The sequence below is a fragment of the Chiloscyllium punctatum genome, chromosome 9, assembly GCF_047496795.1.
Source record: "Chiloscyllium punctatum isolate Juve2018m chromosome 9, sChiPun1.3, whole genome shotgun sequence".
NCBI lineage: Eukaryota > Metazoa > Chordata > Chondrichthyes > Orectolobiformes > Hemiscylliidae > Chiloscyllium > Chiloscyllium punctatum.
Window position 1 is genome coordinate 124,784,831 of NC_092747.1, and position 24,465 is coordinate 124,809,295.

A 24,465-nucleotide genomic window follows, 5' to 3' on the forward strand; every position below is an offset into this window, starting at 1 on the left:
CTGATGTTCTGTTAATTTTACCTATGTAGGTATATCGTTATTTTTCTATAAATGTAACAATATGTTGTTGTAACAGATTTTCCAAAACAGAGATTAAATCAGGTCACACGGATATTCCCAACTGACAGTGCAATAATCCAATAAGCAAAGTTCTGTGGATATTGGAAATCTGAAGTATAAACAGAAAATAGGAAAATACTCAGCAATACTGACAGCATCTGTGAAGGGAGAAACAGAGTTCATGTTTGAGTTCATGACCTTACTTTGGAACAGCTTCACGATTGAAGTTTTGAACAAATTGCTTTATTTCCTATACTCTTGGTTTACGCTTACCATTTTATTGCTATGCCTAATTGCACTATATAATAAATCACAACTTTTAAAAATAAGTTTCCTGCAAGTTATCAAACTACCTTTTCAAAACAACCATTACCATTTAAAACAAAAAAATACTTAATAATATTGTAAGACTGACACTTACTATCGATCTGAGTAGGCCCAGAGAAGAGGGAAATCAGATAGGTATACTTTGAGAGACCCTTTCAGTTATTGAAATAGGTGATTGAAAAAAGGGTCTCAGAGCAGAGCCATTAAAAACAACCATTAATGGGAGAAAACATGAAATAAATATGCATCGGGACAAATCATTGAATCCTTAGAGTGCAGAAATAGGCCATTTAGTTCATTGAATCCTGCAGTTACCCTCAGAAGAGAATCCCATCCAGACCCAGGCCCCACCCTATCTCCATAACCCCACATTTACCATGGCTAATCCATCTATCTTAGTGAGTTTTGAGAAGATTTGTATTCGTGATAGATCCCATCTTCAAAGTTTGGGAGAAGATTTGTAGCTCGGGTGCTCGTTGTTGTGGTTCTGTTCGCTGAGCTGGGAATTTGTCTTGCAAACAGAAGCGCTTCACAGGAGGCTCCCAAGCACTGAGGATGTCACCTAGACAGGGGATGAAACGTTTGCAAGACAAATTCCCAGATCCCATCTACCACACCCTGAGAAAAAGAACAGGAAATTACATCACCGCAGGAAATGACATCATCAACCCAAAGAAACCCAAACATATAAATAGAAAGCAGGAATCATCAGCAGTGCTTCGCCTGGACGCCCACTGAAGATGTTACCTAGTATGGTGACGAAACGTCTGGAAATGAACCTTCCAGCTCAGTGAGCAAACCTACATCCATTTATCCTGTTCATCCCTAGACAGTCCAGGATAATTTAGCACTGCCCACCCACCTAACCTGCACATTGTTGGATTATGGGAGCACCCAATGGAAACCCATGCAAACTCCACACAGACAGTCACCACACAGCTGGAATCAAACTTAGATCCCTGGCGCTGTGAGGCAGCAGTGCTAACCACTGGGTCACCATGCCGACCCTTTGTATAATATCCAATTTTGCAAATTTTCAAATCAAAATGACAAGGGAAACCATCTGATCAACAACAATGAAATCTCACAATATACAAAACAAACTTAATTATTTTTCATCTTCAATATCAAATTTCACAAAATCATTGTGAGTCTTGAGAAAAGTGTAGTCGTGCAGTTCTGTAGTGCACCAAGGCTTAGCCAATACAAGATATATTCCAATACTGTCATACTTTTGATTTGGGTCCTGTTTGCCTTTGAGTGGCTGAAGACTGTATCTGGTCAATTAACTTCAATATTTCTGATGCAAAGAAAACTGAAGAGGCCAAGCCAACCAAGCAGGTTAATTCTATTATAAATCAATAATGAGCAATAAAAATATTCTCCACTTTGGAGACAAGGATACATCTTTCCTACATTAGTAAAGTGTACAGAAAGATGTGGTGCATTGGTTGCCCAATGATATGCAAAAATTGTGCCTCAATTCATGTCAAAGAATAGCACCAACTGCTATATATTATTTTGATGTTGCCATCATCCATATAATCAATATTCTCCAGATTTTTGTTCCCAATTCGAGTAGTGAAACTTAGATAATATCGTGGCTTGATGCACCCATGTCAGGAAAAGTGTCTTGAATGTCACAATTTTAGCTCTGGATGATGGTATCAATGGGTTGAAGTTGAGTCTGTAGATAGTGCTTTGTATTTATATATAGACACATCCCTCTAGATAAGAAACGCAGTGTTTAATTTGATTTCATAACAATCTTATGAACTTGCAGTACCAGTTTAAATGCTTTGTATATCTGTAGATCTAGATTCAATTGTTCCTTTATCACACTTAAATGCTTATTGTTCAAGCATCATCTTATTAGTGCACTATCTCACTTTTCAACATTGAAATGCATATTATTTGACAAATCCACATCTATTTATGAATGTCTTTTGTATTCTGTTGAATTTTTCATTAGTAATAATTATATTTCCCAAATTGACCTTTGTAAGATTTAAATTTTACTTTTGATTCTTGCATCTAATCAATATTAATATAAATCTTGAATAACAGTATCCCACTTAAGCATCTGGGAACTCTTGCCCCACAAAAAAATACTGCTAAAGTAGGTAAATTAAAAACGTAAAAACTGAAATTTCATTCAGCTTGGTTAGACAGAAGTATTAAAGATTAATTAAAAGAGGGAAGATAAAGCTAAGATACAGATCACCCATGGTTTAATTGAGTGATGGAATGAATTTAATTGAACAAATGGCTTGCTCCTGTTTCCATGTTACCTGAACACCAGTTAGTTGTGCAAAGGAAAAATTTCTGTAATTAAGGTTTAAGTCGGATGAAAGGACTGTGTGGCATTGATAGAATACAGAACCAATCAAAAGAAGATTCACACGGTCAAACAGAAACTATGTGCAACAAAAAAGAAATGAGCAGTAAGAATAAATATGAAAATATTAGCTCAATAGTAAAGCCATTTGTCAATGGCATGAATATTCCGTTCTGTTACTGATTCTTACTTGGTTTCTTCTCTGCATGGAATCTAAGAATAGATACAGCACAGAAGAAAGTTTACATGGAGTTGTTTTAACTTTAGGTGTAACTATATAATGTACAAACATGGTGATTTTCACACAGCAGGGGTAAGAGAAAGGTAAAACACATAATGTATTGTAAGGATTTGAATTCAAAGGTTTAGTTAATTATTGTATCCTGTCAACATAACTAACTCGATCAAGTATCTAATTATAAGCATGAGAAAGCAAGAATATTTACTTTTAATGATTCTATGCAACGATTGGCAAAATGGTTAAATGATTGGATACAAACTGACTTTTACTCAGCCAAGATAAATTTTTTTTGTTGCTTTGGTTGAATGATATTCAGAAGAAACCCCTCTGAGAATATTCTTGATACTATAGTTCCATTACGTCAAGCACAGTACTCAACAAGTGCCTCCAACTTACAAAGTCTGAAATTGAAGGAGAAAGACAAATAATAATGCCAAAGCAGAAGTGCTTCATAGCTGAGCAAACCACAGTTTTCTAAATTACAAATGGAATTCTAGGAAAATGCAGTGAAACAAAAATCGGGATGACTTCAGTCTATTTTTTCATGATAATTGAATGACTGTGATCTATAGTGCACATTCAAGCAAATTAACTGATGTCAGCCAAAAAAGATTAAATGCTTCCTTTCTTTTCGTTTGCTTTTTAAAGGTTGAATCCATGTTACCTAAATTTTTCTCCAGGAGAAGTCTTTTCTTTTGTTGCCTTTCTCGTTTCTCTTTCTCAATTTTTTCTTTGGCTAATTTGGCGTGTCTCTGTTTCTCCTCTGTCTCTCTCCACTTTATGTTTTCCTTGACAGCTTGCTTTAATGAAAAGAATAAAGATTAGAAGATGATCATATTGGATGGAAGAACAGGTTTGAAGAGATGAATGGTCTATTTCTCTTCCTGTTTCTTAGAAAATGTGTCAAAGATGAAATTGTGAACAAAACTGGAAATAACATTTGTTGCAATTTCATTTGTGAAGTAATAACCATTTGTGGGCGGCACGGTGGCACAGTGGTTAGCACTGCTGCCTCACAGCAACAGAGACCTGGGTTCAATTCCTGCCTCAGGCGACTGACTGTGTGGAGTTTGCACGTTCTCCCCGTGTCTGCGTGGGTTTCCTCCGGGTGCTCCGGTTTCCTCCCACAGTCGAAAGATGTGCAGGTCAGGTGAATTGGCCATGCTAAATTGCCCGTAGTGTTAGGTAAGGGGTAGATGTAGGGGTATGGGTGGGTTGCGCTTCGGCAGGGTGGTGTGGACTTGTTGGGCCGAAGGGCCTGTTTCCACACTGTAAGTAATCTAATCTAACCACCTCTGTCATTAAGAGTAGCTTCAATTACTTGGCAAGCTAAAGACAATCACAGCTTTTGATTTGATTACTAATTGAAGATAAGTTTTTACTTTATACTAGAATGTAAGTCAATACAACTATTGGTACATATGGTTTGGAGTTGAGAGTGTGACGCTGGAAAAGCACAGCAGATCAGGCAGTAGGAGAATCGATTTTTACACCCTTCATCAGGAATGAGGCTTGTGGGCCGGGGGCTGAGAGATAAATGGGGGGAGGGAGAAGGTAGCTGAGAATGTGATAGGGAAATGAAGGTGAGGGAGGTGATAGGTTGGAGAGGAGAGTGGAACGGATAGATGGTTAGGTGATGTACAGGTCAAGAGGACGGTGCTGAGTTGGAGGCTTGGGATGGGGAGGGAAATGAGGAAACTAGTGAAATCCATATTGATCCCATGTGGTTGCAGGGTCCCAACATGGAATATGAGGCATTCTTCCTTCAGGCGTTGGGTGGTAAAGGTTTGGCGATGGGTGAGGCCCAGGACTTGCATGTCCTTGGCGGACTGGGAGAGGGAGTTGAAGTGTTCAGCCATGGGGCGATGGGATTGGTTGGTGTGGGGTCTCAGAGATGTTCTCTGAAACAATTCACAAGTTGGCGTCCTGTCTCCCTGAACTAGAGGATACGACATCAGGTGTAAAAGATACAGTAGATGACAGTGGAGGTGCAGGTAAATTTCTATCAGATGTGCAAGGATCCATTGGGGAATTGGATAGAGGTGAGGGGGGAGGTGTGAGCGCATGTTTTGCACTTCCTGCGGTGCAGGGGAAGGCGCCGGGAGTCGGGGTTGGGCTGGTGGGTTGGGAGTGGGGGTGGTGTGGATCTGACAAGGGAGTCACAGAGGGAATGGTCTCTTCAGAACGCTGATAGGGGTGGGGAGGGAAATGTATCTCTGGTGGTGGGGTTCGTTTGTAAGGGCAGAAGTGGCGGAGGATGATGCGATTTATACAGAAGTTGGTGGGGTGGAAGGTGAGTACTGGCAGGTTCTGTCCTTGTTGCGGTTGGAGGGGTGTGGTTCAGGAGGGGTGGGGTTCAAGGGCGGAGGTGCAGGAAGTGGATAAGATGCGCTCGAGGACATCACTGACCATGTGAGAAGGGAAATGCCCATCTTGGCCACATTTTCAAAGGTGGAATTGGTCATCCTGGAAGCAGATGAGATGGAAACGGAGGAATTAGGAATAAGAGACTGCATTTTTACAGGAGGTAAGGTGGGAGGAGATGTAGTCTGGGTAGCTGTGGAAGTCCATGGGTTTGTAGTCGGTGTTTGTGGTTAGTTGTTCGCCAGAGATGGAGATGGAGAGGTCCAGGAAAGGGAAGGAGATATCTGAAATGGTCCAGGTGAATTTGAGGTTGGGGTGAAAGATGTTAGTGAAGGTGATGAACTGCTCAACCTCCTCGTGGGAGCACGAGGTAGCACCAATACAGTCATCAATGTAGCGGAGAAACAGGTGGGGGTTGGTGCTGGTGTAGCTGTGGAAGATGGACTGCTCCACATACCCAACAAAGAGGCAGGCATACCTGGAGCCCATGGCTACCCCTTTGGTTTGGAGAAAGTGGGAGGATTGGAAGGAGAGGTTGTTAAGGGTGAGGACCGGTTCAGCCAGGCGGATGAGGGTGTCAGTATCAGTACTGGTTGGGACGTTGTGAGAAGAAAAAACGGAGGGCTTGGAGGCATTTGGTGTAGCGGATGGATGTGTACAGGGACTGGATGTCCATGGTGAAGATGAGGCGTTTGAGGCTTGGAGGAGGTGAAGGGCATTGGTGGTGCCCAAACATAGATGGGGAGTTTCTGGACTAAGGGGGACAGGACGGTGTCAGGGTATGCAAAGATGAGTTCAGTGTGACAGGAGCAGGCTGAGACAATAGATCGACTGGGGAAGTCAGGTTTGTGAATCTTCTATAGGAGGTAGAATCGTGAGTTGCGGGTTCAGGGACGATGAAGTGAAAGGCTGTGGGTGGGAGATTCCAGAGTTGATGAGGTTGCGAATGGTCTGGGAGATGATGGTTTAGCGATGGGAGGTGACGTCGTGGTGAAGGGGGCAGTAGGAAGGAGGTGTCTGCGAGTTGCCGCCTGATTGAAAAGGGCAGAGCCACTTTCATAATCAAGACTCCCCCCACCCACTGAGGACCCCTTCTCCTGCCTCCAACGCACGCCCCCCCCCCACCCCCCCGTCCATCTGGACACCCTGTATTGGCTATTACCCTCCCCCAACCTCTTCATTTCCAACTGCTGCCATGACATCAACTGCCTCAACCTGTCCACTCTTCTCACCCACTCCAACCTCTCGCCCTCATAACCCACAGCCCTCTACCTCCTCCACTTCAACCCCAAGCTCACCATCAAACCATCAGACAAGGGGGGTGCAGTGGTAGTTTGGCACACTGACCTCTACATCGCTGAAGCCAGGCGCCAACTCACAGACATCTCCTCTTACTGCCCCTCGACCACAACCTCACGCCCCCTTCAGCAAACCATCATCTCCCAGACCTCATACAAAATAACAAGTAAGATAAATAAAATGGTTGTTTCATTATTTCCAGAATTTCATATACCACATAAACATACCATGAACATGGATCGGAAGTTACTTATATCACTAAAAAACTCCTCAGCTGTGACTTTCTTTGGATTGATAACAAAATAGTGCATCAAATCATGGTAAAGCTTCTCCATGTTTCCGTGCACAATGGCCAGTTTGTGGTGCTGTTCCTGGGCATGACTGGCAAATCTGTGATCTACTGTTAAGGAAATATGTAGTCACTATGACCTTAAAGAGAGAAAGCATGAGAAATAAACAGATGTGCTTATAATTTTTATAGTTTACATTCACCCCAAATTTTTTCTCTTGTGCATCCTTGTTGGAATGTGAGAAAAAGACAAACATCAATATCATAATAACACTTCAAGACTAGGCTCAGAGAGTTTTCATGGCTAGATTTTCCACATTCCCCTTGAAGAATGAAAAATTACCAGGGTTGGAGGAAAAATAAAGGCATCCGCTTGTCTTTTGGGCTAATTGAATGCATTAAGTGGCCAAACAGGACTTCCTCTCAGCCCTGCTATAGCTGTGCCAGTCCCACAATTACTTCATTGGATGGGGGTGGCTCATACCATGTGGAAATCAGCAACTGAAGCTGTACAGGCTAGTCTTGGGAAAGTAGAGGGTGGGTGCATGGATGTAGTAGTGAATTTCATCTTGTTTCCCTGTTCCCACTGGTACAAACTCATCCCAAAATCACACTTTCCACTTTACCTTGCACCATTGGATTCACAAACTCAGACTCCAATCTCACATGCCAGGGCTGCCAGCCTGACATTCCAAAATTCCTCCTCAGTTGCCGTGGTTTCCAGCTCCAGTGATTATCTTCGCTGGGGTCTGCCTGTACTTCTAGCATTGACAACTGCTCCTGCTGGGACCAATTAGTTGCCAGCCACCTGACTGCCTGGCAGCTCTCAGAGATTGGACTCTTGCTCTGTTGGGGCATAAATCTTACCTCCAACCTAATAAGTAACAGCATTGTAACCCCTCTTCCCAAGTGGGCACCCACATAAGATATGGGAGCAGAATTTAGGCCTTTCAGTCCACTGACTGCTCTGCAATTTGATCATTATGTTTCTCAACCCCATTCTTCTGCTTTTAACCCTTGATCCTTTTGGGCAGCACGATGGCTCAGTGGTTAGCACTGCTGCCTCACAGTGCGAGGAACCAGGGTTCAATTCCCACCTCGGGCAACTACCTGTGTGGACTTTGCACATTCTCCCGTGTCTGCATGAGTTTCCTACGGTGCTCTAGTTTCTTCCCACAGTCCAAAGATGTGCAGGTTAGGTGAATTGGTTATGCAGGGGGAAATGGGTCTGGGTGGGTTGCTCTTCGGAAAGTCGGTGTGGACTTGTTGGGCCGAAGAGCCTGTTTCCACACTGTAGGGAATCTAATCTAATCCTCTCTCTAATTAAGAAGCTATCATTTTAGCCCAGGTGCAGACACCAGGTAACATCTAACACCACATTTAAGGACTGAGAACATTTTTTAAAGATAGTAAAAATCCTCTGTTTTTAAAGGAATTTCCATTGCTCTCCCTTCTAAGAATTAATATTTCCAAAAAGGACGGCCTCTGGACAATTTGTTCAGATTGAAGAGCTCTGAGATGGAGTGGGATCTGAGTGAGTGACCTAGTGCATGAATCACAAAACATTATTATGCAGCTACAGCAATAAATAGTAAAGGCAAATAGAATGTTATCATTTATCGCAAAAGAAATTGAATACAAAGCCTTGGAGATTATTCTTTAATGATAAATAGCGCACCTGGATTACAATATTGATCACTTTCTTCAAGGAAAGGTGAAATGCATTTAGAGAAGACCACAGGATGGTCTTATGAGAAAAGTTGAACAGGCTATGCTTTATTAGCATATGATTAGAAGAGTAAAAGGCAACTTAATTGAAACACATAGACTAGACATGAAGAGACTGTTTCCTCTTATGGGGAATTCAAAACTAGGGCTCACTTGTTAAAAATAAGTGGTCACACATTTAAATAGAGATCGGGTGATATTTTTTTCTCACAGAGGTCATGAGTCTTTGGAACTCTTCCTGAAAATGCAGTAGAAGCAGAGGTGAGCAAGTCTAGGTCAGCAAGGAGGTGAAAAGTTATTAGGGAAAGGTAGGAACGTGGATTTGTGAGCACAATCAGATTAATGATGACCTTATTAAGTGACAGATTGAAAGGCTGCATGGCATGCTCCTGCTCCTTGTTCATTTGTTTAAGATGTTGGTGAATGACAATCTGAAAACAGCCAACCAGGAATGGTGTAGAAGTCTCAAGATACACGCGTCACTAATGTGACCCCAATTTGGGGAATCACTTAGATCCTTCTCAATTCCTCAATGTGGTGATGTAAAGACTTCATATGCAGACCATTACAACTGCAATCTGCAGTGTCACTGATTTAAACCCTGACAGGATTCAGCTAGTTTAGGGGTAGAGAGGGCCATCTCAAACATCACCACACAGTTCCATTTTGCAGTTTATAAAAAATATAAGCTTGGGTGGCAGTGGTGTCTCTCAGCGTCAGGGACTTAAGTTCAATTCCAGCCTTGGGTGCTTATGTAGAGTTTGTACATTCTCTCGGTGTTTGTGTGAGTTTCTGCTAGGTGCTCCAATTGCCTCCTGCAGTCCAAACATGTGCAGGTTGGGTGGATTGACCATGCTAAATTGCCCTGTACTGTACAGGTTAGGTGGATTCACCACGGTAAATGCAGGACTTTCTGCAAGTCACCTCTGCTTCCTTTTGTCAACCATCAAAATTTCACTTGTACTTCCACCCATATCATTTATTGTATCTGTTGTTCCCAATGCGGTCTCCTCTATATTGGGGAGACTGGACGTCTTCACACAGGACGCTTTAGAGAACATCTCCAGGACACACTCACCAATCAACCCCACTGCCCTGTGGCCAAACATTTCAACTCCCCCTCCCACTCTGCTGAGGACATGCAGGTCAGGGCCTCCTCCATTGCCACTCCTCACCATGTGAGGCCTGGAGAAAGAACGCCTTATCTTCCACCTCGGGACCTTTCAACCCCATGGTATCAATGCGGTCGTCACCAGTTTCTCATTTCCCCTCCCCCAACCTTACCCCAATTCCAACCATCCAGCTCAGCACCATCCTCATGACCTGTCCCACCTGTCAATCTTCCTTTCCACCTATCCGCTCCACCCTCCTCTCTGACCTATCATCTTTACCTCCACTTCCATCCACCTATTGCACTCTTAGCTACCTTCTCCCCAGCCCCACCCCCCTCCCATTTATCTCTCCACCCCGGAGGCTCCCAGCCTCATTCCTGATGAACAGGTCTGGCCCAAAACGTCGACTTTCCTGCTCCTTGGATGCTGCCTGACCTGCTGTGCTTTTCCAGCAACATACTTTCGACTCTGATCTCCAGCATCTGCAGACCTCACTTTCTCCCACCTTAAAATTGTGTCTGCTTTTTATCAGCAATTTCTCTCTAGATTATGGCTTTCATGATCTTAATCATTCTAATCTAGTTTCTTCTTTGCCATCTATGTTCTAAAGAGAACAAAGCCAGCTTCTCTAGCCTATCCAAATACCTCAGACTCATTCCTGCAACGATGCTAGTAAATCTCTTCAGCCCTTAATCCAAAGCTTTCACATCTGAAAGACAAAACTTGAACACACACACACACCCCTGAGGGTCATGGAACAGAGATCCTTTTATTCTACTGGCATCAGATCATCACAAAATTGAAGGGAAATTAAAAGTGAAAAATGGAAGACACAGTACTTATGTGGAGCTACCCTGTGGTTTAAATCTCGTTGAGGAAATTTTTTGACTATCTGACTCTTTAACCCATGTGGATTCCTTCACCCAACACTACTATCTCCCCAGAAAAGATGCATTTACCTATTCCAGCTTCTCTGCTTGGCACTCCTCCTCATAGTCACCGCTTGTAGCTGGAGGTCTCAGCACAAGTAGTTCAGATACCTGGTTCAGTGCCATTCCCTCACCAACACCACCTGCTCCTGGAAGTTCCCTCACACATTCCTCTGCTTGAAACTTCCCATTCCAATAACTACACATATTACACAGTACAAATATACCCAAACAAATTCAATGGGCGATTAAAAATTACTCACACCTGGGTCTTTAATGAGTACAAGCTTGTTAATGTTTTTTTTAAAAAACGGTGAGAACACGTTCAATTTTTACACCATGTTGCCTTCTGAGATACTGGTGACGTGTGGTGAAATGAGCCACTAGGGTACAGCCAAACTTGAATTTGTAACGTCCAGTCCAATACTCCAGTTGGGATGGAATCAGCATTCTGTATAGGCTTACACCAACCTTTCTTTGTTATCAATGCCTCTATGTTTTCAATCTCAGGATCATTAACTGTTTTGCTAATCTGTCCCATCATCTTCAAACATTTGTGTGCAAACTGCTATGACAATATTGACCTAATATAGATTTCCTCTACCTAGAAAATAAACTTTTGCAACAAGTTGTAATATTATGTATGCTCAATGGACTGCCACAAATTACTCACCAGAGCAGCTATTTCCAGAGTGCTCTCTTTCTTAGATGAATGAAAGCTGTTTAAATCATTACTGTAACAATAGTTGAAATTGATTACATTTAGATTATTCACAGTTAGTTAGCTTTACAATAACAATATACAGTAGAATTGTTATTAAAATACAAAGTATTTCACATTTTTGCCTGCTTGGTTCTTTATCCAAAAATATTTATACATTGAACTAGGGGCAAGTGTTTATCACTGACCAACAAAAACAGTAAGGGATGTCTAATTTCTTTTTCAATAAAAAGTAATGTTGCCTTTCTAAGCTTGGAAGTGGACAGGGAGAATTAATTCCAGCCCTCTGGTTGGTTATTCAATTTCCATCTTATGATTTAATTATTACAATCTCGCAGGACAAAACCACACATCAACACACTGCGCAGGTTAACAGAGGTACACAAAATACACACACAATGCCAGCACCAGAATCAATAACAAATCTGTTCCCTTTCAGTTGTTGAGTCCATAAGCTCAATTGCACCATTTTTTTTCAAATGTAAACTGCAATATATTCTAATTACACCTCTGCGGAAACATTTCAAAGGGCAGAATTCCATAATGAAAATGTCTGAATTCCACTGAAGGACTGAAAGAGCTCATCCTTGCAATGACTAGAGAACACAGACAAGGTTTCAATCAAGAGATGCAGGGAGAATGAGACAAACAATGATTTTATGCAATTGTGACAATGACTAGGAACTCATTGTCCATGAGGTCAGCAGAGTGGGCAAGATCAGTATTTTCAAGAAGAACTCGAATGGATATTTAAAACAAATTAATACGTACAATTATGGGGAAAGGGTGGGGAATAGGACCAACTGGAACATCCAAGGGAGCCGGTATAGACACAATGGGCCAAGTGAATTTCTTCAGGAGCTGCATGGTGGCTCAGTGGTTAGCACTGCAGTCTCACAGCACCAGGGACACAGGTTCAATTCCAGCCTCGGGCAACTGTCTGTGTGGAGTTTGCACATTCTCCCTGTGTCTACATGAGTTTCCTCAGGGTGCTCCGCTTTCCTCCCACAATCACAAAGATGTGCAGGTGGATTGGCCATGCTAAATTGCCCATAATGTTAGGTGCGTTAGTCAGGGGAAATGTAGAGAAACAAGGGAATGGGTCAGGATGGGTTACTCTTTGGAGGGTCGGTGTGGATTTACTGGGCCAAAGGGCCTGTTTCCACACTGTAGGGATTCTAAGTTCTAAAGTTCTTCTATGCCGTAATTGAATCCATGGGTGAAATCCTGCTGAGGTGTGGGGTTCTTGCCCTAATGGATAGAGAGCTGGTGGGAGGTTTGCCCTGCCTCTCTTCAGCAAGGTACAACAAACCACAAACCAATCAGGCATTGGCAAGAACACTATAGAGCCTCCCCTAGGAATCAAGATCCCAGTGTAGAGATCTCACCAAATGAGACTCTTTTGGCCAATGAGCGGCTGGCATAACTTACGCACGGCAGCACAGCTGGAGGTAGCGGTAGCTGCAGGAGAAACATCTTCCAGAGTGCCAAGATGAGGAAGTGATCCTGGCCACAGGTAAATAATGTGTGCAGGACTGTGGGAGTAATGCAGAGATGGGTGTGGGGACCAGCAGCAAGGGCAGGAACGGTTCTTAGTTGGCTCAGCCCTCTCCTCAATATAAAGTCTGTTGGGAAATCTCCCTCACCACCTTCCCTTGCCTCCTAAGATAACAAGCTGACCACACAGTTTTAGCTGCTTTTTATGCTGGATAGCAACAGACATGCCTACTAGAGGATTAATACTAATGGTGGCATAAGGCCCTGACTCATCATTAAGTAGCCACTTAAAGGTCTTAATGGGAAGCAGGCTTTGAAGCTTGACCATGGGTCTTCTACCCAGGACTTAGTTCAGGTGGAGCTAAAGAGATGACTGTCTTCACGGTAGCCTCTATCCTGCCCAATGTTATAACCTTCCCACCTCCAAGCTCACCACCAACAAGCAGAAGATTCTGCTCTTGACTCAAATTAATGTATTGACAGAGCGCTTTGTAAATGTGTGTGTTCTTTTGGTAGGGCATGTCATGTTGCTAATATTGGTGCAGAAGAAGAATAAAAAGAATGTCTTTCCATTAAAATAGTATGAAGAAAGGAAACTGCAGCTTATTCTAAAGGACAAAATTGATGGAAAATATTAATGGGTACCTCAAAGGCGCATTTTTAAAAAGTTATAATTTTGAACCTGTTAACTTGTGACAAGTGTTTTAAGTAAATGGAAAGTGTTAGGGAGCCTGATACTATCAGGGATACAATCACTCACCCAGGTCATCAACTCCTCATGTAGTTTTAATGTTTTGTTAATTTCAGTCCCTGGCATGGTTTTACTTAGTTTCTGCTCTGTCTGAGTTTGCTATCATCAATCCGGTGAACTCAATAAGACAACAATAAATATGAGCAGACAAATGAATAAAATGAAGTTGAGTGCCATTCTTATATTAATTAATTTTTAAAGATGGTGCTCAGATCATAAAATGCTCTTCATAAAGGAGAAGCCCAAAATGATTCAAACACAAGCCATCCTATACTAACCTTTTACCAACACTTCTTTCAAGCATTACAATTTTACCATGCAATTTATTTTCTTCATAGTAAATTACGTCTTTTCTTTTCCCAGGAATACCAACAAGGAAGCAGACAAGATGACCTACTTTCACTGACTCCAGAAATACTGTTCTGAGCAGGGGGTGTCTATGAGCTGATTCTTCCCCTGAGGTGGAGTCTCAGTGATATCAGTCTGAATCCACATCATACCTCTGCATACTGCTGCAATAAAATACTGTAACCTTTTAAAAAAATTTCAATGTCAAGGCTTTATGCCTTGCACTCTTAATGATTGCAGGACTGTGTGACAAGAATATTCTTTCAAAGAAAAAGATTTTCTTCCTTGATCTGACTTGAACTAAGTTTATGTTGAGAGAGTTTGGCTGCTACAAGTGATTTGAGCAATAAGCTGCTGACTGCAGAGTTAAACTATTTAGTTAATTGCTTAATAAATAAAAGATGAGATAGACTGCTGCTTGCTTCTTTAAACAATTATCAAATATATGCAGCCAGGGGTTTTGGGGTTTGGGGTTGGGGGGTCTTATGCTAAACAATGTACATTTAATTCTTCAAAATAAACAAAAAAATCTTTTTATGAAAGATAATGATTTATGCATTCAATTTATTTGAAAACCTTAATGTTTAAATGTGAATTATGGCTGAATGAAACTCAAATGTTGTTACAAGTGTAGCTGGAAAATTACGCATCTAAATCAGGGCAAACACTTAACTCAGGTTCCAAACCATAGGCTGTCATCCCCAGTGGAGTGAAAGAATAAGATCTTGGGGTCAAAGCTCAAAGGCCATGATGGCAATGGTGGAATGGAAACTCTATCAGGAAAATCCTGGCATTGTCTTCAAGATTCAGTGGTATGTGCACTGGTTTGTTTTCTGAGCTTGCTGGGAGAAGAGGGAAGCTTCAAAGTTTCACAGGTAACCTCATTGTCATCATGAGGATGTCTTCTTTTTAAGTTCATATTTGGGAGCAAAGCAGAGTAAACTCTCAAGTGACAGCATGCATGACAGGATCACATCAAACTGAGGGAAACTGGTTTGGAAGGTCAGTTATATAGGCTGGGAGATCAGACTGCAATTGAAAGCTTGGGATGAGAGGGATGAAGCCTGGAAGTACTTCCCGTGTGCAGAAAATTCCTGATCTCTTCACTGCCATGGTACTCCTCTGTAATAAGGAGCTGAACAAGCTAAGACTTATATTACATCTACAGTTAAAATGAGATCCTTTAAGTTCCTTTAAGAGACAAGCCTATTACATCATCAGTGTATCAGAGAATGTTACCAACATCTGTCTAGTTCTTATGTGACAAGATTGAACATAAGCATTGCAATATCGATAGTAATACCCTACTGGAAACAAAGCCCACATCGTGGTAGCAGACCAAGAGCCATTTTGATAATTACCAGCAACTTGTAGCTCATGCCAAGAACAAATTTCTTTACAGACTTTCTACTTACAGCAAGTACAAGTGTTTCAAACTCAAGCTCAAGCTCAAATGAGTAAAATAATTTTGCAAAAATATTATCGAAATTTAAGAACACAGATTTTACATGTTTAAAATGGAATGTGTGCACTTTAATAATTAAATACTGATGGTTACTAGCCTGCTATGCTTAATTTAAATATCCGGCCCATCCTTCCTCATCAACATCTGCAGGTCACGGCTGCCTGATCAACAACTCACACCAATCTCAGAATAGAAAACCATTTTTCTTCAATGTGATTTTTACAGAAGCCTTTGAAGACCACTACGAATTGCACTTGCAATTCATTCCAAACAATGCTCATTTTAAGGTGCTGATCTCAGTCCAGAAAACAATCATCAGGGTTGGAGGTGTGTGTGTGTTGTGGGGGAAGGATGAGCAAAATCCCCCCCCTGCCCCTCCATTGAGCCAAAATAGCACTGTTGAAAATCTTGTTAAGAGCTTGTTAAAGTTACAAATTCAATTTTTTAAGAGGCAGTATATATTAACCATGTTTTCAGAAACGGATCACCTGAAAGGAGGTGGGTACAAAATGGAGAGTCCGCTACGGTTGCTCAAGGGTATTATACTGGCCCAATAATGTGGTCAGTGAAGGCAAAGGGGATTGAAACTTGGTAAGGGACTGCCCTTAATAAAGTCAAGAGTGTGGTGCTGGAAAAGCACAGCAGGTCAGACAGCATTTGAGGACCAGGAAAATCAAGATTTCAGGCAAAGCCCTTCATCAAGAATGAGGCTGGGAGCCTCGGGGATGGAGAGATAAATAGGAGGTGGGTGGGCTGGGGGGAAGGTAGCTAAGAGTGCAATAGGTGGATGGGGGATAAAGGCGATACGTCAGAGGGGAGCATGGTGCAGATAGGTCGGAAGGAAGTTGGATGGGTAGGACAGGTCATGAGGGCGGTGCCAAGTTGGAAGGTTGGATCTGGGACAAGATGGGTGGAGGGAAATGAGGAAACCGGTGAAATCCACATTGGTGCCATGGGGTTGGAGGGTCCCGAGGCAGAAGATGAGGTGTTCTTCCTCCAGGCGTCGGGTGGTAAGGGAGTGGCGATGAGGGACGCCCAGGACCTGCATGTCCTTGGCGGAGTGGGAAGGGGAGTTGAAGTTTTTGGCTATAGGGCGATGGGGTTGGTTGGTGCAGGTGTCCCGGAGATGTTCTCTGAAGCACTCTGCGAGTAGGCATCCTGTCTCCCCAATATAGAGGAGACCACATCGGGAACAATGGATACAGTAAATGACGTGTGTGAAAGTGCAGGTGAAAGATGTGGAAGACTCCTTTAGGACCTCGTATGGAAGTGAGGGGGGAGGTATGGGTGCAGGTTTTGCAATTCCTGTGGTGGCAGAGGAAGGTGCCGAGAGGGGAGGGTGGGTTGTTGGCAGGCGTGGACCTGACGAGGTAGCCCTTAATAAAGTACAGGTGACAAAACAGGATACACATTCATCTCCTGAGCTTTGAATAGGGTCAGCTGCTATGTCACTACAATTATATCTCTTTCTTCATCCCAGCATTGAAGGAGGTACGGGTAAGATTAGTAATCTCGGACTAAGCCCCACTCTCTGCAACGGGATCCTCAGTTTCCTGACCCACAGGCCACAATCAGTGAAGATTGGGGACAATATTTCATCCTCACTAACACGCAACACTGGAGCCCCACAGGGGTTCATACTTTGCCCCCTACTGTACGTGCTGAATACCCATGGCTGCGTTGCCAAATACCAGGCTAATGCCATTTATAAGTTTGCTGATGACACCACCATAGTTGTTTGAATCTCAGATGACGACGAAACAGACTACAGACGTGAGGTGGAAGATCTGTAAAAATGGTGCACTGAGAACAACCTAGCTCATAATGCTGGCAAAACCAAGGAACTCATTATTGGCTTTCGGCGGGATGTTACTCATGCCCCCCTCCACATTAACAACACAGAGGTGGAATGAGTGGAGAGTGTTAAGCTCCTGGGAGTGATCATCAACAACAAGTTTTCTTGGACTCTTCATGTGGTTACAAAGACCCAACAACGTCTCTTCTTCCTTAGGCATGACAGCGAATACCTTGCCAACTTTTATAGGTGCACCATCGAGAGCATTCTGTCTGGATGTATCTCTTCCTGGTAATTGTATCATTCAAGATTGGAGTTGGTTACAGAGAGTGGTGAACTCGGCCCAGACAATCACAAAGGCCAATCTTCCATCTATAGAATCCATCTAGCAGGCGCGCTGTCAAGGAAAGGCCGCGAGTGTTCTCAAAGATCCATCCTGACAATGCTTTTCGACAATCTCTACCATCAAGGAGAAGGTGCAAAAGCCTGAACACATGCAGTAGCTGGTTTTGAAACAGTTTCTACCCTACTGTTGTGAGAATACTAAATTGACTCACAAACTCTTAGCATTCACCTGTCCCTGTGTTTTGGTTTCTGCTGCTGTTTACCTATTATTTGCTTATCTACGCTACTTAACTCTGTGATCTGCCTGTATTGCTCACAAGACAAAGGTTTTCACTATGCCTCAGTACACGTAACAATAAATTCAATACAAATTCAAGGAAGTCTACAGACAGCTTTGAACAGAATAGTAATGTAAATGAAAAAAAATGAAATGGGACAAAATTTGGTATTATCTTAGAGTCATAGAGATGTACAGCACAGAAGCAGACTTTTGGGTCCAGCTTGTCCATGCCGACCAGATATTCTAAATTAATCTCATCCCATTTGCCAGCATTTAACCTAAATCCCTCTAAACCCTTCCTATTTTTACATCCATCCAAATGTCTTTTACATGTTGTGACAGTACCAGCCTCCACCACTTCCTTTGGCAGCTCATTCCATGCACACATCACCCTCTGTGTGAAAAGGTTTCCCTTTTACTTCTTTCCCCTCTCACCTTAAACCTATGCCCTCTAGGTTTGGACTCCCCAGCCCTGGGGAAAAGATCTTGTCCATTTGCCCTATCCATGACCCTCATGATTTTGTAAACCTCTATAAGGTCACCCCTCAGCTTCTGAGGCTCCAGGTAAAACAGCCTCAGCGTTTTCAGCCTCTCCATATCGCTCAAACCCTCCAATCCTGGAAACATCCTTGTAAATCCTTTCTGAACCGTTTCAAGTTTCAAAACGTCTTTCCTGTAGCAGGGAGACCAGAATCACATGCAGTATTCAAAAAATGGCCAAACCAATGTCCTGTACAGCCACAACATGACCTCTAAAGGAAAGATTTTGTAAACAACTCACTGCTGTAACCAGGGTAGAACAGAGTGGCAACCTGTTCCAGAAGACATGCCACGAGAATGGATTGACTATCTGAGACATATCCTGGTCCGCGGCAACCAGCATCATTGTGACTATGCGCTATTGCTTAGTAGTTTAATCAAGATGTACCCCCCCGCTAAATGGAATGCTTCCCAAGTTGTTGTATGCTCTTGATTTCTTGGTGAACCTTCAGACCCAGGAAGGCTTCTGTTGGAAATCAGACAGGCTCTCTGATTTTGGGCCCCGTGTCAATGAAGGGAAATATCTTTCACAGGAATGACAGAAACCTGGACACCAAGTATGCACCAGGGAGAAAGGGACGGCAGGAAGATAATGGTGCTCAAACCTTCAATACTGTTCTCTGATGCCCTTATTGCCAAAGCTGGACAGAACACTCACTCAACGGTAGACACAGACATACAGGGAGAGGGGTCTTTGGGTTTTGTATGGATTGCTGGATTCCCCTAGTGCAGGGCATCATAGATTGCATCCATATGCCCATTATGGCACCCAGTGACTCAAGTATAAAAATCATCCATTGGAAGGCTTCCACTCTTTCATGTTAAATTAGTCTGCAACAAGAGCTTCCCCATCTGTGCACTCATAGTCCCAGCAGCTAACATAATTGTTTCCTTCATCACCAGTCTACACTTCTTCAAACCTTCACAGCAGCACCAAAAAGTGTGGGGATAGATCCCAACAGAGAATGAAAATCCCTTGAAGAGATGGTAATTCATACTTCTACACACAGGTTAAACCCCAATGTGAATGTCTTAGTAGCACAATAACTGAGTAGGTCTTTGGTCTCGGGGAGTTGTAGGTGGTGACTTTCAATACTGTCTACAAGGGTTTTGGTCAGAGTAGCATGTTAAGTTGTGATAGAAAGTACTGGAATAAGCAGCCAACTTTTGTAATCTTTATGATGTTACTTAAGGGAGATGTACTAGTCAGGACTCTGGAGGAATTGACAAAATTTAAAATGGACTGTATAGTTTTTTAGGCAGAGGTGGGTACTACAGATGCTGCAGATTAGAGTCAAGGTTAGAATGGTGCTGTCAAAGCACAGCAGGTCAGGCAGCATCCAAAGTGCAGGAAAATCGACATTTCGGGCAAAGCCCTTCATCAGGAAGCCCTGATCTTCCTGCTCCTTGGATGCTGCCTGACCTGCTGTGCTTTGCAAGCACCATTTTAATCTTACATAATTTTTTAAACATTCAACTGTACCACGAGAATCAGAGCGGGGGGCCTCGATTCAACATCTCATCTGAAGGACAGTTTCTGAATTATCATTATGGAACTAGGAAATAGGAGTCAGGTTTCCTTTTGAACTCACTATCAATGGGTAAATGCTAGAAGTCCTGGTTTTCTCAGGGATGAGCCCTGAATTGGTTTGAAGACAATTACCTTCCATTCAGAGTCGGTGGGTCTGGAACAGAGGGGAGCCAGGCAAAAATGAGGCTTATTTGGACATTCAAAGCAGCCATCACTAAGACTGTTGCCTGCTCTATGGATGAAATCCACTGATTGTAAAAACGCCTGCCACTCTATCAGAGGAAGGAGAAATGTTACAGAGTAATTGGTAGCTGGCACTTACCTTACTTCATTGATGCTGGAGGCTGTGATGAGACAAGGGTAATTCTCTTCCCAGAAGATAGCAGGAGCTAGGATCAATGCCTTGAAACAAACATGGCCTAGTACGAATAAATTTAGGGGCTCTCTGCCTCTGTATTCATCTTCAGGGGAGCTGAAAACTCAATCATTTCTGATCACATAGAATCCTCTCAATAGTGGATTAAGATTTAGTGTTCAAGACTTGGAGCTTCAAGGTCATCAGCAAACCTGTCATAACCAACTTAGGCTAGCATTTCGGCAGGCTTGTTCAATGCAATGGTAAGAAAAAAATGTCTGAATAGACTTGATACTCAGAATGTGAACCAACACGGAGGTGTCCTCAATAAAACTGATGAACTACATCGGTAACGAAACATAAAGTCAAAACAGCCGACTTTGGCTCAAAAAGAAATGGGAGAAAATTAAATGTGCATCAGTCAATTGTTCCACATTGCTTAAGTGTGAACAATGCTTCTGACAAACATCGGTTAACTGTTTTAGTCATGAGTGAAGTCTCTGCAGAATCCCCAAAAAATTATACAATCCTACTGTGCCTTCATTGTCCTAAGATCAGAACAATTTATAGCAAGCACTGAACTAAAGCATGAATTCTCTGTTGCATTTTAGTTTTATGTTAGTGTTTTGGTTTAAGCTTATAATCATCATCCTTGCACAATCTTCTTTTATTTCACTAGAAGACAGTATGTGGCTCAGACTCTAATCTATTGAACAGATCTATTAACCAGTAAATGGATAAGTGAAAAGGAACAATGGCATGCTGTAAAATTTATAGCGGTTATACTCTTCATAATTCCTTCTTGGAAGAAAGAAAATAAACAGTTATGACCATGGAGTTAAACTGCAATGTGAACCAAATCAACAGAGACCACTAAAGCATCTGCGTTGAAATTAGTATCTTTATTGCAACGATACGTCTGTAAAATCCCTAATCCATGCCACTTCATCCTTTCCAATCCACATCACACCCATCTCATTTATTTCATCCCTCTCATATCATCTTTGTTCTATTCCCCATTCCACCTCTTCTTCCTGTGTCATTTCCCATTCCATCCACCCCTATCATTCCTTACCAATATCATATGTCCCAGGTCACACTGACAATTTCCCTCATGCAATTGCTCTTCTCCTAACCTCTATGCCTCCCTTATTGCCTTCCTTCTTTCCACACTGTTTCTTCCTTCATGCCTCCTTTTCACCCCTTCGCACGCTGTGTTATTGCTCCATCCTGGGTATGTTGTCTCCTCTCAGTTTACAATTTGCATTTGCCTCACCCTGCTCCCCCAGCTATTTCTCCTTTTCCATGCCATTTCCCTTTCCCTCCACCACCCTCCTTGTCAAGAGAACTGAGACCAGAGAATGGTAAGAGTTGGCAGTCAGTAAGTGAAGTAAGATGCTGGTGGGCTTGGAAATCAATAACCGAGGCTGGGAATCGGAGATAACTGTGCATTGGAACCCAGTAAGTAAGACTGGGGAGTGACAGGGGCTAGTAACACATAACATGTGTAGCAGGCTCTGTTTGGCAAATCAAAACAGACAAATTAGAAAATGCAGAAAAATCAAGAATATAAAGTGCTGTAAATAAACTTGGAGCCATGAAATGTATCCTATGTAAGACACAAGGCTGCAGGCACTAATCTTAATTTGGTTATTTGTTGAATACCCACAGAGTGTCTCTGGCCTATATATTTGTCTCAAATAACTTCAAATTTGTTTTACATTGTCATAAACCTCATGATTCAGGTTTTATTTTACACTTTGGAAAATGTTCCGTTCTTATCTCTACTGATAATTTTTGGCGTATAACAGTTCACCCTTACCTAGAGTCACTATTGTCTGGTTCCTGTGTGTTTCTGGAAACTGTTATTGACCCTGCAAGTACATTTCACTCTTGTGCAGACTATTCCATCTTTTCTTTACACTCTCTTGCACATGACTGATATCACTACATCATTTTGATATGCATCACTACCTCAAAAACATATCCATTCTTATGATTTAACAATGTTCACTACTCAGTTATCAGAAGAATGCATTACCATAATTTGACTGGAATAAGGAGGTTGAATATCCTTTGCAATCATATGTTAATCAGACATATATTTAAATAAGACCCATCCTTGTTTTGCATTTAAGTTGAATGTCTTGCTAAATCCCTCTGATATCTGATGTGCCGAACCATATTCCTAGCCAGTTTGCTTCAAAACAAACTGGGACGTTTACTGTAAAATGACCTGTCTTTAACACCACAGTATTTATAACAGAAAGAAAGAAACAGTATCATGATACATCAAGAATAGATCGTCAACAATAATTTACTCCAAGGCACTTAAAGAGATATAGCCTAAAAGCATGGGTAAAGATATAGATTTTCAAGAATATCTTCAAGAAGGAGAGAGATTTAGAAGAAATTGTGGAGTTTAGAACCTTGATAGCTGAAATTGCAGCCATCAATGGTAGAGCAATTGAAGTCAGGCATGGGCAAGAGGCCAGTTTTAGAGAACTTCAGAGATACTGGAGAATGGCAATGCTGGAGAGGATTATCGAACAGAAAAGCTAGCAAGGCCACAGTGAAATTTGCACAACAAGAAAGAATATGTCAAAAGTGACATTGCTGGACCGGGACCAAATGTAGGTTAGCCATTATGGGGGAGAATCAGTGAATTGAGCTTTGTACTAGTTAGCATAACAGTAGCAGAACCACAAAGAAAAAAAACCCATAAACCAGACTTAAACCTTCCAAAACAGTGAGTTAGATTTTGCTGCTTTATCAGGTGAATAACTGGGTAAGTGAATTTTTCACCATGTTTCTTAAGACTTGAACTATTTCCATAGGTAAGGATACATTGGGTGGAATTTTCCCTAACTGTCAGTGGCGTGGGAGAGGTGAGAAATGTGGAAAAAATGAGCAAAAATAGAAAAACATTGCTCTTCAGGTTGCAATGGTGAGTTCAGAATCTAACTACTGAACAGTAACTACCTCATTCCCATACAATTAAATCTCATTACTAACCCATATCTCCTCAAATCTATGCTTCTAATTCTCTTGTCCTTTCCTGAGAAATTATTCAGCGCTAATTCCTGACATGAAAGCCACAGTAGTTGCTTGGAGGCAACAACTCATCATTTGAACCTTTGGTACTTCATCCAATGCAGTCTTCATCAGAATAAACCTTCATGCTCCATGGACATCATTCTCTTCCACCCCTCATCTACACAGGTTGCTATCAGCAAACCACCAGCCACACTATATCATCATAGTTTTCTTTAACCAATTCGCACACCACTTTAGCCCTTCAGGACTTCCTTTTGGAACCCAAGAACACCTACAAATCGTGCATCTCTGCCATTTGCTTTGCATGCAGGACACACATGCATTTACATAGGATACATCTCATGGCTCCAAGTTAGATTCTACAACACTTACCAACTTTACACTGACTTGGAGGTGTGCCTTACATTGCTTTTCGCTGCACAGGCTGTTCAGTGCTAGGTTACAGGCTGTCAGCCTCTGTGGCATACATTAGAAATGCATCAGGACAGGCAGGCAGCTTATCATGGTTCTGAGTATTAAACAGTAAAGGGAATGGACAGTTGCAGTGGGGAACTGTGTTATGTCAGTGTCACACATACAGCATGAGCCAAACACACTGTATGTGCTTTAACCAAAAACCATGTATGGAAGTCAAAATGGGTACCGAGTTCTTACTGTCCAAGAAATCAGATTAAAAATTATAACCTCAAGCATTCATGATTGTTGTATTATCTGCACCATTTAACTTAATTTAATCAAGGGTTTAGCATTTCAGATTTACATTTCACATTGGAAGACCACACTGTCGACCTGTGACATTCACTATAAGTTTGCATTAGTGTAGTCTATGATATTTGAAGATGTTTTTTTTTGTTGGGTGGCCATGGCCTGGTATTTATGTGGCATGAATTTTACTTGCTTCTTGTCAGCCCAAGTCTGGATATTGTCCAGATCTTGTTGTACTTAGACATGGCCTGTCTCAATATCTGAGGAGTCACGAATGGTGCTGATCATTGTGCAATCATCAATGAACACCCCACTTCTGATCTTATGATAGATGGATGAACTGATGGAGCAGCTGAAAACAGATGAGGCTAGGACACTCCCTGAAGTG

General features: G+C 42.1%; 1 protein-coding gene across 3 annotated transcripts in view; it reads right to left on the bottom strand.

Moving 5' to 3' along the window:
- The window catches only part of LOC140481653 (protein diaphanous homolog 3-like), a 604,739-nt gene that overhangs the window by 88,004 nt on the left and 492,270 nt on the right, over positions 1–24,465 (bottom strand). For all 3 annotated transcript variants that reach the window (XM_072578185.1, XM_072578184.1, XM_072578186.1), the window contains exons 24-25: positions 6,857–7,020; positions 3,631–3,766 (exon numbers count right to left, since the gene is read on the bottom strand). In XM_072578185.1, coding sequence (XP_072434286.1) covers positions 3,631–3,766; positions 6,857–7,020 — 300 coding nt within the window. The remainder of the gene's footprint in view (positions 1–3,630; positions 3,767–6,856; positions 7,021–24,465) is intronic.